This window comes from Panulirus ornatus, chromosome 52 (genome assembly GCF_036320965.1).
Source record: "Panulirus ornatus isolate Po-2019 chromosome 52, ASM3632096v1, whole genome shotgun sequence".
NCBI lineage: Eukaryota > Metazoa > Arthropoda > Malacostraca > Decapoda > Palinuridae > Panulirus > Panulirus ornatus.
Genome location: NC_092275.1, coordinates 10,840,178 through 10,853,841, shown reverse-complemented (window position 1 = coordinate 10,853,841; position 13,664 = coordinate 10,840,178). Strand labels below are relative to the sequence as shown.

The 13,664-nt window shown below is 40.6% G+C and overlaps 1 protein-coding gene across 1 annotated transcript in view; it reads left to right on the top strand.

Moving 5' to 3' along the window:
- The window catches only part of Lnk (SH2B adapter-like protein Lnk), a 224,133-nt gene that overhangs the window by 39,211 nt on the left and 171,258 nt on the right, over positions 1-13,664 (top strand). Inside the window, exon 3 of the mRNA XM_071692150.1 lies at positions 13,292-13,395. Coding sequence (XP_071548251.1) covers positions 13,292-13,395 — 104 coding nt within the window. The remainder of the gene's footprint in view (positions 1-13,291; positions 13,396-13,664) is intronic.

Genomic DNA, 13,664 nt, shown 5'->3' with positions numbered 1-13,664 from the left:
TTAAACAACCATGGAGACATCACACACCCCTGCCGCAAACCTACATTCACTGAGAACCAATCACTTTCCTCTCTTCCTACACGTACACATGCCTTACATCGTAAATAAAAACTTTTCACTGCTTCTAACAACTTTCCTCCCACACCATATATTCTTAATACCTTCCACAGAGCATCTCTATCAACTCTATCATATGCCTTCTCCAGATCCATAAATGCTACATACAAATCCATTTGCTTTTCTAAGTATTTCTCACATACATTCTTCAAAGCAAACACCTGATCCACACATCCTCTACCACTTCTGAAACCACACTGCTCTTCCCCAATCTGATGCTCTGTACATGCCTTCACCCTCTCAATCAATACCCTCCCATATAATTTACCAGGAATACTCAACAAACTTATACCTCTGTAATTTGAGCACTCACTCTTATCCCCTTTGCCTTTGTACAATGGCACTATGCATGCATTCCGCCAATCCTCAGGCACCTCACCATGAGTCATACATACATTAAATAACCTTACCAACCAGTCAACAATACAGTCACCCCCTTTTTTAATAAATTCCACTGCAATACCATCCAAACCTGCTGCCTTGCCGGCTTTCATCTTCCGCAAAGCTTTCACTACCTCTTCTCTGTTTACCAAATCATTTTCCCTAACCCTCTCACTTTGCACACCACCTCGACCAAAACACCCTATATCTGCCACTCTATCATCAAACACATTCAACAGACCTTCAAAATACTCACTCCATCTTCTTCTCACATCACCACTAGTTATCACCTCCCCATTTGCGCCCTTCACTGAAGTTCCCATTTGCTCCCTTGTCTTACGCACTTTATTTACCTCCTTCCAGAACATCTTTTTATTCTCCCTAAAATTTAATGATACTCTCTCACCCCAACTCTCATTTGCCCTTTTTTTCACCTCTTGCACCTTTCTCTTGACCTCCTGTCTCTTTCTTTTATACATCTCCCACTCAACTGCATTTTTTCCCTGCAAAAATCGTCCAAATGCCTCTCTCTTCTCTTTCACTAATACTCTTACTTCTTCATCCCACCACTCACAACCCTTTCTAATCAACCCACCTCCCACTCTTCTCATGCCACAAGCATCTTTTGTGCAATCCATCACTGATTCCCTAAATACATCCCATTCCTCCCCCATGTGTATTGTGTATTTACGTTATTTTTTTTTAATGTTGAAAGCTTCAGTCATGGACATAAGTTCACATCATGGCTGGGCCTTAACTGAATGTAAAGAGAATTATGAAGCAGAAAGAGGAGAGACAAATTTTTGAGAAAGTGAAAATGATCTGTCTTTTGAAATGTGTTGAGTCATAGTTATGTAATCATGTATAAAAGTAATGGATGATCAAATTGGTAAGAGCACTTCATAGGCAATTCTTAATATTGACCAAAGTGCAAATGTCTCATGAACATTTACACAGGACTTATATGGAACTTTGAACTTGTGGTTCCAGTGTATTGTAAAAGAACATGCAACTTAGGAAGGGTTGCAGCTTAACCCTTAAACTACAGTCCAGAAAAATGTAGGGATGCTCCAGTGTGGGGATTTATCAGAAAATTCAAAACAAATATTAAAATTTTATCATTTAATAGGAAATATCAATGGAAGTTAAGGGAACAAAATAAAGCAAACTTACCTTATTTAGTCTTGAATTGACATTTAAAGTTTGAATGCTTACAGATGCATTGGCTGTATTATTGCTGCTGACATAACAGTGTTATATCCTTAAGAGCTGAATGACAAACATACTTAAAAGTTTTGATTCACACTGTATTTCTTTTTGGAGACTCTTTACAGCATGGAACCTAGAGGATAATAGATAATGAGTTTGTAAAATATGCCACTATATGCCATAGGGCTTTTATATTTGATGCATTATTATAAATTTCAGATATATCACTTACTCGTTATGTTTTGTTTATTTTTAAGTTTCAGATATTAACATTATTCATAGTTTTATACATTAGGTAGGAGCCACTGAAAACACTGTGCTAGAGTTGCTCTCTACCAATGGCCCATTAAGGGTGAGGCACTTGAGGGTAAAAAGTGGCACTAGCGTTCAAGATTTATGGGGACTTTTGCTAAGGCCACCTCATTGAGGGAGCTCCCAAAGGAAACAGGAGTCAGAGATATAGCTAGATAGATTATACACTTTGTTATTCACTGCACTGTGACCTGAGCCATCTGCATATATGCCTACTGTCAGTTGTTCTTGAACATTCCACTCATATTTCCTCCATCAAGTTAACTTTCCTGTTATGATTAGAATCACATTCAACATCCACTGAATCAGTATCATTATCATTAGTGCCTCAGAGACAGAAATTAAGTTGCTGGACTGAGCATATACAGCTTTGCAGCAAGGTGTGAAATATTGTGTGTTATATTGTTATATGGGTAACTTAAGACAGTTGGATTTCTTCCTGATGCTAATTATTGTTGTTGGTGACATAAGGCATCTGGCATACCAAAAAAGCATGCCTTTGAATTTGATTGAAGGTAGGAAGAGGCAACTTACACAAGTACAGTTTGCAGTAGCCATAGTTGGAATGTTTATATATGTATTTCTTGGAGTTAAGGGGTTAAATTAAATAGCCTGTAGGTTGTGGTGGTGGGGATGAGGGGATAAACTTTGTTAGTGGCGCTAAAAGTTGTTATGCAGTGTGAATGTTTCATTGGAGAGTAGGATGTTTACTTGGTAATACTTGTTCTTACATGATAACTGATGAGATTAATAATCTACTAAAGATTGAAATCTAAGATCACTGGAAATTTCATTTATTTTATTTTTTTTTTTTATTATACTTTGTCGCTGTCTCCCGCGTTTGCGAGGTAGCGCAAGGAAACAGACGAAAGAAATGGCCCAACCCCCCCCATACACATGTATATACATACGTCCACACACGCAAATATACATACCTACACAGCTTTCCATGGTTTACCCCAGACGCTTCACATGCCTTGATTCAATCCACTGACAGCACGTCAACCCCGGTATACCACATCGCTCCAATTCACTCTATTCCTTGCCCTCCTTTCACCCTCCTGCATGTTCAGGCCCCGATCACACAAAATCTTTTTCACTCCATCTTTCCACCTCCAATTTGGTCTCCCTCTTCTCCTTGTTCCCTCCACCTCCGACACATATATCCTCTTGGTCAATCTTTCCTCACTCATCCTCTCCATGTGCCCAAACCACTTCAAAACACCCTCTTCTGCTCTCTCAACCACGCTCTTTTTATTTCCACACATCTCTCTTACCCTTACGTTACTCACTCGATCAAACCACCTCACACCACACATTGTCCTCAAACATCTCATTTCCAGCACATCCATCCTCCTGCGCACAACTCTATCCATAGCCCACGCCTCGCAACCATACAACATTGTTGGAACCACTATTCCTTCAAACATACCCATTTTTGCTTTCCGAGATAATGTTCTCGACTTCCACACATTCTTCAAGGCCCCCAGGATTTTCGCCCCCTCCCCCACCCTATGATCCACTTCCGCTTCCATGGTTCCATCCGCTGCCAGATCCACTCCCAGATATCTAAAACACTTCACTTCCTCCAGTTTTTCTCCATTCAAACTCACCTCCCAATTGACTTGACCCTCAACCCTACTGTACCTAATAACCTTGCTCTTATTCACATTTACTCTTAACTTTCTTCTTCCACACACTTTTCCAAACTCAGTCACCAGCTTCTGCAGTTTCTCACATGAATCAGCCACCAGCGCTGTATCATCAGCGAACAACAACTGACTCACTTCCCAAGCTCTCTCATCCCCAACAGACTTCATACTTGTTTTATTATATATATGGTTTTGGGGAGAGTACGCTTTTATTTTGCCCTTTACAAAGTTACTTTTCCTCTGTTTTTAGTGTGTGAATAATGATATTGTCACCTTTTCAAATGACATCCTCAAAATTCTACCTGAGGAACATACCTTTACACCCCTTAGGAAATTCTGTAACATTTTACCCCTCAAATGATTTAGGATTTACTGTCGGCTTTTTTTTCTGAGAAAATTTTTGTGTTTATACTTTTACACTCTGATTTGTAAATCTGAAAATTAACTCCAAGATAAGTGACTTTCCTAAGCATCCTCCAAAACTCTTGTGAGAAGTTTATGAGGATAGCAAACCAGCCACCAGATGGTGGTGTTGTTTAAATATTTTGATCCAGTTGGCACTTATCACACTGGTGTATAAGGTGCCTCAAGTCCTGTGTTTGGATAATATCTTGAAAACTTGAAGCATTCACTTTATTTTGACAAACAAGAACACCAACATAGCTTCAACACGTCTCTTGTCAGCCTACAAGAGGAAAAGGACATCCCTTAGTATTTTCATGCTCCTTCAATTTTCCATGTTAATAAGGTAGCACCAGGAACTTCCACCTTCTAGTTCTCTTGTATAATGTACCGAAACCAGAGGCCCTTGTCCAAAGCCAAACCCCATAGACCTTTCTGTGGTTTCCTAAGACCACTTCAGAAGTATATGAAGGCCCTTAGTGCTGAAGGAAATGTAGACATCATACAATGGATCAAGCAATGAAAGTTTGTATACTGTACTGTAATTAGCATATATATACAAATAAAGGATAAAACTACTGAACAAATTTCTTGTCTGTGTGGCCTCTCCCACAAGCAATGAGGTATCCCTTTGAGAGGATTAGGTTCAGAATTTTTCCTTCCCTATTTAAATTAGTGAGAAAGCCATTGTTTGTGTATCCTTTTTGGTTGATCCTCGGATCCCTGAAACCTTTTGCTTCAGTAAGGCGCTTGCTTTTAGCATATCAGAAACAGCTACTTAGTCACTGTCACCAAACCACCCACTCCTGGTTATTGAGAACTCAGTGTTCCTTGGAACTGTCAAGGATACACTTATCATCTTCTGCTGCACTCAGCTGGTTTGTAGATCAGTATCCATTTCTTTTTTTGTTTCATGAATACAGAGGGTCCTTAATGTATGTCAAGAGTTGTTTCCCAGAAAAACATGACATAGTGAAATGACAAAGGAATTTTCCCCCATAAAGAGTACTGTTATTGAGATATGTTTTGATGCAAGTCCAGCACCACTTAACTTGTATATCTGTACCTAAAACCCTTAACAAATATATATATAGGCAACATAAAGACAATAAAGAGATAGAAAAAGGAATGTTTTATTTTTCTGTCCTTGGAAATGGATAGGGTAGGCTTACTGCATTATATATTTCACTTTCACCATAGCCTTATCAGTGTTCTTGACAGTGGTATACAGTGGTTGAAGGTAAGCCAAAGTGGCTCACAATATTGACAGCCCATCCTTCATTTCTACTGCGCTTTATGACATCAACTTCCACGTAGAGAGTAACACTCTTATGTTGCCTTTTGCAAACACTAGACTGCTATCCAATGGCACTAGATGTTCTGCTAATTGTTGTAAGATCATGGGGATATTGCACGATACAGTGTATTGGATCATGGAGCACTCTTGAAATTCAGTAAATCCTTGATTTAACAGACTAACAAGGGGAAGGGATGTCCGTTTAATCGAATATAACCTAGTTGAAGTGTAGTTGAAATTGATAAGTTTTTAGTGAAAGATAAGCGAGAGGCATTTGGGCAGTACCTACAAGGAGGGAGTGCAGATGATTTGGGGATATGTAAGAGAAAGTTGCAGGAGATCAAGAGGAAGGTGCAGGGGTTGAAGAAGGGGGCAAATGAGAGTTAAATCTGGTCCGTTAAATCCAAAATCCGGTATATCGGGGTCCACTAAATTGAGGATTTACCGTACATCCACTAAGTTGCTTATGAAATGGGTGGGAGGAAATTATGGGTAGAGATCTTGTGTGATGGCACAGCACTCTGAGAGACTATTCTCACTCACCCAGCCATCATGGAAGTTTAGGTATGTAGATCCCCTCTGCTTCTGTTTGAAAACAACATTGGTACAAAGATATATGACATAGCCATTTAGTTCCTTTAGTAGACTGACAAGGTTTATGTGAAATGACATATGGTGGAGTGATTTATGATAGGGCTACCTTGTATTTTATAGTGTTTGTTGTTTATGTAATTCCTTATGAAGTAAATTTATTTACATATACATAATGTTATCTTGGAGAGCAAAAATGGGTATGTTTGAAGGAATAGTAGTTCTAACAATTATATATGGTTGTGAGGTATGGGCTATAGATAGTGTCATGTTGGGGAGGGTGGATATGTTGGCAGTGAAGTGTTTGAGGATAGTATGTGGTGTGAAATGGTTTGATTAAGTTATGAAAGGATAAGAGAGATGTGTGTTGATTGTGAAGTGGTTTGATTGAGTAATGAAAGGGTAATAGAGATGTGTGGTGATAAAATGAGGGTGGATAAGAGAACTGAAGAGGGTGTCCTGAAATGGTGTAGACTTATGGAGAGAGTGAGTGGAGGGAACAGAGTGGACAAGGGGATCAAATTTGAGATGGTAAAATGGAATGAAAAGGATTCTCAGTGATTGTGTCCTGAACATGCTGGAGGGAACTAGGCGTGCTTGGGATAGAGTGATATGAATGATGTGGTATACTGGGGTCAACGTGAGGATAGGGAACTGTGGTTTTAATGTTTTGGACATGACAGCTAAAGAATGGATATGAATGGTTCTGGCCTTTCAACATTTGGTCCTGCCACCACCTCACTAAAGAAACAACCATCCAGTGTGAAGATAAAGGTGAGTATTCAAAGTTCAGAGATATAAGTTTGTTGAGTATTCCTGGGAAATTATATGGGAGGGTATTGATTGAGAGGGTGAATGCATGTACAGAGCATCAGATTGGGGAAGAGTAGTGTGGTTTCAGAAGTGGTAGAGGATGTGTGGATCAGGTGTTTGCTTTGAAGAATGTATGTGAGAAATACTTTGAAAAACAAATGGATTTGTATGTAGCATTTATGGATCTGGAGAAAGCTTATGATAGGGCTGATAGAAATGCTCTGTGGAAGGGGTTAAGAGTGTATGGTATGGGAGGTAAGTTGTTAGAAGCAGTGAAAACTTAAGTTTTTATCGAGGATGTAAGGCATGTGTACGAGTAGGAAGAGGAAAGTGATTGGTTCCCAGTGAATGTCGGTTTGCAGCAGGGGTGTGTGATGTCTCCATGTTTGTTTAATCTATTTATGGATGGGGTTGTTAGGGATGTAAATGCAAGAGTTTTGGAAAGAGGGACAAGGATGCAGTCTGTTATGGATGAGAGGGCTTGGGAAGTGAGTCAGTTTCTTGTTCGCTGATGGCTGATTCGTGTGAGAAACTACAGAAGCTGGTGACTGAGTTTGGCAGAGTGTGTGAAAGAAGAAAGCTGAGAGTAAATGTGAATAAGAGCAAGGTTATTAGGTTCAGTAGGGATGAGAGACAAGTCAACTAGGAGGTTAGTCTGAATGGAGAAAAACTGGAGGAAATGAAGTGTTTTTGAAATCTGGGAGTGGATTTAGCAATGGATGGAACTATGGGAGTGGAAGTGAGTCACAGGGTGGGGGAGGGGGTGGAAGTTCTGGGAGCATTGAAGAATGGTGGAAGGTGAGAACGTTATCTCGGAGAGCAAAAATGGGTATGTTTGAAGGAATAGTAGTTCCAACAATGTTATATGGTTACGAGGCACGGGCTATAGATAGGGTTGTGCATAGGAGGGTGGATGTGTTGGAAATGAGATGTTTGAGGACAATATGTGGTGTGAGGTGGTTTGATTGAGTAAGTAATGAAAGGGTAAGAGAGATGTGTTGTAATAAAAAGAGTGTGGTTGAGAGAGCAGAAGACGGTGTATTGAAATGGTTTGGTCACATGGAGAGAATGAATGAGGAAAGCTTGACAAAGAGGATATATGTGTCGGAGGTGAAGGAAACGAGGAGAAGTGGGAGACCAAGTTGGAGTTGGAAGGATGGAATGAAAAAGATTTTGAGCGATCAGGGCCTGAACATGCAGGAGGGTGAAAGGCGTGCAAGAAATAGAGTGAATTGGAATGATGTGGTATACTGGGGTCGATGTACTGTCAATGGATTGAACTAGGGCATGTGAAGCATCTAGGGTAAACCATGGAAAGTTTTGTGGGGCCCGGATGTGGAAAGGAAGCTGTGGTTTTGGTGCATTACACATGACAGCTAGAGAATTAGTGTGAATGAATGTAGCCTTTGTTGTCTTTTCCTAGCGCTACCTTGTGCATGTGTGGGGGTAGGGGGGTGCCATTTCATGTGTGGCGGGGTGGCAATGGGAATGGATGAAGGCAGCAAGTATGAATATCTACATGTGTATATATGTATATGTCTGTGTATGTATATGTGGTTTCAGAAGTGGTAGAGGATGTGTGGATCAGGTGTTTGCTTTGAAGAATGTATGTGAGAAATACTTAGAAAAGTAAATGGATTTGTATGTAGCATTTATGGATCTGGAGAAGGCATATGATAGAGTTGATAGAGATGCTCTGTGGAAGGTATTAAGAATATATGGTGTGGGAGGCAAGTTGTTAGAAGCAGTGAGAAGTTTTTATCGAGGATGTAAGGCATGTGTACGTGTAGGAAGAGAGGTAAGTGATTGGTTCTCAGTGAATGTAGGTTTGCGGGCAGGGGTGTGTGATGTCTCCATGGTTGTTTAATTTGTTTGTGGATGAGGTTGTTAGGGAGATGAATGCAAGAGTTTTGGAAAGAGGGGCAAGTATGAAGTCTGTTGTGGATGAGAGAGCTTGGGAAGTGAGTCAGTTGTTGTTCGCTGATGATACAGCACTGGTGGCTGATTCATGTGAGAAACTGCAGAAGCTGGTGACTGAGTTTGGTAAAGTGTGTGAAAGAAGAAAGTTAGGAGTAAATGTGAATAAGAGCAAGGTTATTAGGTACAGTAGGGTTGAGGGTCAAGTCAATTGGGAGGTAAGTCTGAATGGAGAAAAACTGGAGGAAGTAAAGAGTTTTAGATATCTGGGAGTGGATCTGGCAGCGGATGGAACCATGGAAGCGGAAGTGAATCATAGGGTGGGGGAGGGGGCGAAAATCCTGGGAGCCTTGAAGAATGTGTGGAAGTCGAGAACATTATCTCGGAAAGCAAAAATGGGTATGTTTGAAGGAATAGTGGTTCCAACAATGTTGTATGGTTGCGAGGCGTGGGCTATGGATAGAGTTGTGCGCAGGAGAGTGGATGTGCTGGAAATGAGATGTTTGAGGACAATGTGTGGTGTGAGGTGGTTTGATCGAGTAAGTAATGTAAGGGTAAGAGAGATGTGTGGAAATAAAAAGAGCGTGGTTGAAGAGGGTGTTTTGAAATGGTTTGGGCACATGGAGAGAATGAGTGAGGAAAGATTGACCAAGAGGATATATGTGTCGGAGGTGGAGGGAACGAGGAGAAGTGGGAGACCAAATTGGAGGTGGAAAGATGGAGTGAAAAAGATTTTGAGTGATCGGGGCCTGAACATGCTGGAGGGTGAAAGGCGGGCAAGGAATAGAGTGAATTGGATCGATGTGGTATACCGTGGTTGAACTGCTGTCCATGGATTGAATCAGGGCATGTGAAGTGTGTGGGGTAAACCATGGAAAGCTGTGTAGGTATGTATATTTGCGTGTGTGGACGTATGTATATACATGTGTATGGGGGTGGGTTGGGCCATTTCTTTCGTCTGTTTCCTTGCGCTACCTTGCAAACGCAGGGAGACAGCAACAAAGCAAAAAAAAAAAAAAATATATATATTTTTTTTTTTGTTCAAACTACAGAGGCATAAGGTTTTTGAGTATTTCTGGGAAATTATACGGGAGGGTATTGATTGAGGGGGTGAATGCATGTACAGAGCATCAGATTGATGAAGAGCAGTGTGGTTTCTGAAGTGGCAGAGGATGTGTGGATCAGGTGTTTGCTTTGAAGAATGTATGTGAGAAATACTTAGAAAAGCAAACAGATTTGTATGTAGCATTTATGGATCTGGAGAAGGCATATAATAGGGTTGATATAGATGCATTGTGGAAGGTTTTGATATTATACGGTGTAGGAGGTAAGTAGCTAGAAGCGGTGAAAAGTTTTTACCAAAGATGTAAGGCATGTGTACGAGTAGGAAGAGAGGAGAATGATTGGTTCCTAGTGAATGTTAGTTTGCGGCAGGAGTGTGTGATGTGCCAATGGTTGTAAATCTGTTTTTGGATGGGGTTGTTAGAGAGGTAAATGCAAGAGTTTTGGAGAGAGGGGTGAGTATGCAGTCTGCTGTGGATGAGAGGGACTGGGAAGTGAGTCACTTGTTGTTCGCCAATAACACTGCTCTAGTGGCTGATTCGTGTGAGAAACTGTAGAGGTTGGTGGCTGAGTTTGGAAGAGTGTGTGGAAGGAGAAAGTTGAGAGTAATTGTGAATAACAGCAAGGTTATTAGGTTCAGTAGGGTTGAGGGACAAGTTAATTGGGATGTAATTTTGGAGAAAAATTGGATAAAGTGAAGTGTTTTAGATATCTGGGAGCGGACTTAGCAGCAGATGGAACCATGGAAGCGAAAGTGAGTCACAGGGTAGGAGAGGGGGTGAAAGTTCTAGGAGTGATGAACAATATGTGGAAATAGAGAATGGGTATGATTAAAGGAATAGTAGTTCCAACAATGTTATATGATTGCGAAGTGTGGGCTATAGATAGTGTTGTACAGAGGAGGTTGGATGCATTGGAAATGAAATGTTTGAAGACAACATGTGGTGTGAGGTGGTTTGATCAAGTAACTGATGAAAGGGTAAGAGAGATGTGTGAAAAAGGAAAATAGTGTGGTTGACAGAGCAGAAGAGGGTTTGTTGAAATGGTTTGGATGTATGGAGAGAATGAGTGAGTAAAGATTGACAAAGAAGATATGTGTGTCAGAGGTGAAGGGAACAAGGAGAAGAATGAGAACAAATTGGAGGTGGAAGGAGAGAATGATTTGATAAACTGAGAAGATGTAGTGAAAGCTTTGTAGAAGATGAAAGCTGGCAAGGTAGGAGGTTTGGATGTTATTGCAATGGAATTTATTAAAAAGGGTGTGACTGTGTTGTTGACCAGTTGGTGAGGATATTCATTGTATGTATGGTTCATGGTGAGGTGCCTGGGGATTGGTGGAATGCATGCATAGTGCAATTGTACAAAGGCAAAGGGGGTAGAGGTGAGTGTTCAAATTACAGAGGTACAAGTTTGTTGAGTATTCCTGGGAAATTATATGGGAGGGTATTGATAGGGAGGGTGAAGGCAAGTACAGGGCATCAAATTTGGGAAGAGTAGTGTGGTTTCAGAAGTGGTAGAGGATGTGTGGATCAGGTGTTTGCTTTGAAGAATGTATGTGAGAAATACTTAAAAAAACAAATGGATTTGTATGTAGCATTTATGGATCTGGAGAAGGCATATGATAGAGGTGATAGAGATGCTCTGTGGAAGATATTAAGAATATGTGGTGTGGGGGGCAAGTTGCTAGAAGCAGTGAAAGGTTTTTATCGAGGATGTAAGGCATGTGTACTAGTAGGAAGAGAGGAAAGTGATTGGTTCTCAGTGTATGTCATTTTGCGGCAGGGGTGTGTGATATCACCATGGTTGTTTGATTTATTTATGGATGGCATTGTTAGGGAGGTGAATGCAAGAGTTTTGGAAAGAGGGGCAAGTATGCAATCTGTTGTGGATAAGAGGGCTTGGGAAGTGAGTCAGTTGTTGTTCGCTGATGATACAGCACTAGTGGCTGAATCAGGTGAGACACTGCAGAAGCTGGTGACTGTTTTTGGTAATGTGTGTGAAAGAAGAAAGCTGAGAGTAAATGTGAATAAGAGCAAGGTTATTAAGTACAGTAGAGTTGAGGGACAAGTAAATTAGGAGGTAAGTTTGAATGGAGAAAAACTGGAGGAAGTGAAGTGTTTCAGATATCTGGGAGTGGACTTAGCAGCAGATAGAACCATGGAAGCAGAAGTGAGTCACAGGGTGGGGGAGGGGGCAAAAGTTCTTTGAGTGCTGAAGAATGTGTGGAAGGCGAGAACATTATCTCGGAAAGCAGAAATGGGTATGTTTGTAGGAATAGTGGTTCCAGCAATGTTTTATGGTTGCGAGGTGTGGACTATAGATAGGGTTGTGCGGAGGGGGGTGGATGTTTGAGGGCAATATGTTGTGCGAGGTGGTTTGATCAAGTAAGTAATGAAAGGGTAAGAGAGATGTGTGGTTATAAAAAGAGTGTGGTTGAAAGAGCAGAAGAGGGTGTATTGAAATGGTTTGATCACATGGAGAGGATGAGTAAGGAAAGTTTGACAAAGAGGACATATGTTTCAGAGGTGGAGGGAACAAAGAGAAGTGGGAGACCAAATTGGAGATTATAGGATGGAGTGAAAAAGATTTTGAGCGATTGGGGCCTGAACATGCAGGAGGGTGAAAGGTGTGTAAGGAATAGAGGGAATAGGAACGATGTGGTATACCGTGGTCGATGTGCTGTCAATGGATTGAACCAGGGCATATGAAGCATCTGGGGTAAACCATGGAAAGTTTTGTGGGGCCTGGATGTGGAAAGGGAGGTATGGTTTCCGTGAATTATACATGACAGCTAGAGTCTGAGTGTGAACAAATGTGGCCTGTGTTGTCTTTTCCTAGTGCTACCTTACGCGCATGTGGGGGGAGAGGGGTTTCATTTCTTGTGTGGTGGGGTGGCGACGGGAATTGAATAATGGCAGCAAGTATGAATTATGTACATGTGTATATATGTATATGTCTGTGTATGTATATGCATGTATACGATGAAATGTATAGGTATGTATATGTGCGTGTGTGGATGTTTATGTATGAACGTGTGTGAGAGTGGGTTGGGCCATTCTTTTGTCTGTTTCCTTGCGCTACCTCGCTAACACAGGAGACAGCGACAGAGTATAATAGATATGAATAAATAGATGAGTGGTTGGGCCATCCTTCATCTGTTTTCTTGCACTATCTTGCTGAAGCGGGAAACAGTGATTAAGTATGATAAAAAATAATCTTATTTATATGTAAGGAAATGACATTTTTGTGATTTTTTCAATTTTTATGATTTTTTCATGTGGGACTGTTACTGCTGGCAGTATATTTTTTTAGAGCTGATTAGTTTATATCATCCTAAATTTAGATGATCAGATCATCTTTAGAAAGATGCAGCTGCTCTTATTGCTGGGAAATTATTTATTTTTTATTTTATTCTACAGATCTACATGATTGTTTTCCCATTACCATCTATTCTGAAAATATTGTTTGAATAGTATTTTTCTTTTCCCCTCAAGCAATGTTCATCCTTGTGAGATATCTGGTGATGTATGTGTTACAGGCAGATAGTGGCAATGAGTGGGTGGTAGAAGCTCAGGATCAGGAGGACATGAAGACATGGTTGGTGACTATCGTTGCTCACTGTTGCCCTACTGATAAGGAGCAGTAAGTAAGCCATCACATGTTTGTTGTGTGATTTAAAGTTTTATTGTCCAGATGCATATTTTAAAGACATTGATATGATGTTGATGTACATTTAAGTTTTACAGCATGATTACAGCCTGTATCTACTTGCATGATGACCCTTATAGATACTTTATGGGTGTATATCTGATGCTAATGAACAGTTTATGCACTGAGATTATGTCTTATAGCTATTACAGCTGTCATGTTATCTTCATTATTTTTCATAGTATTTGCCATTTCCCACATTA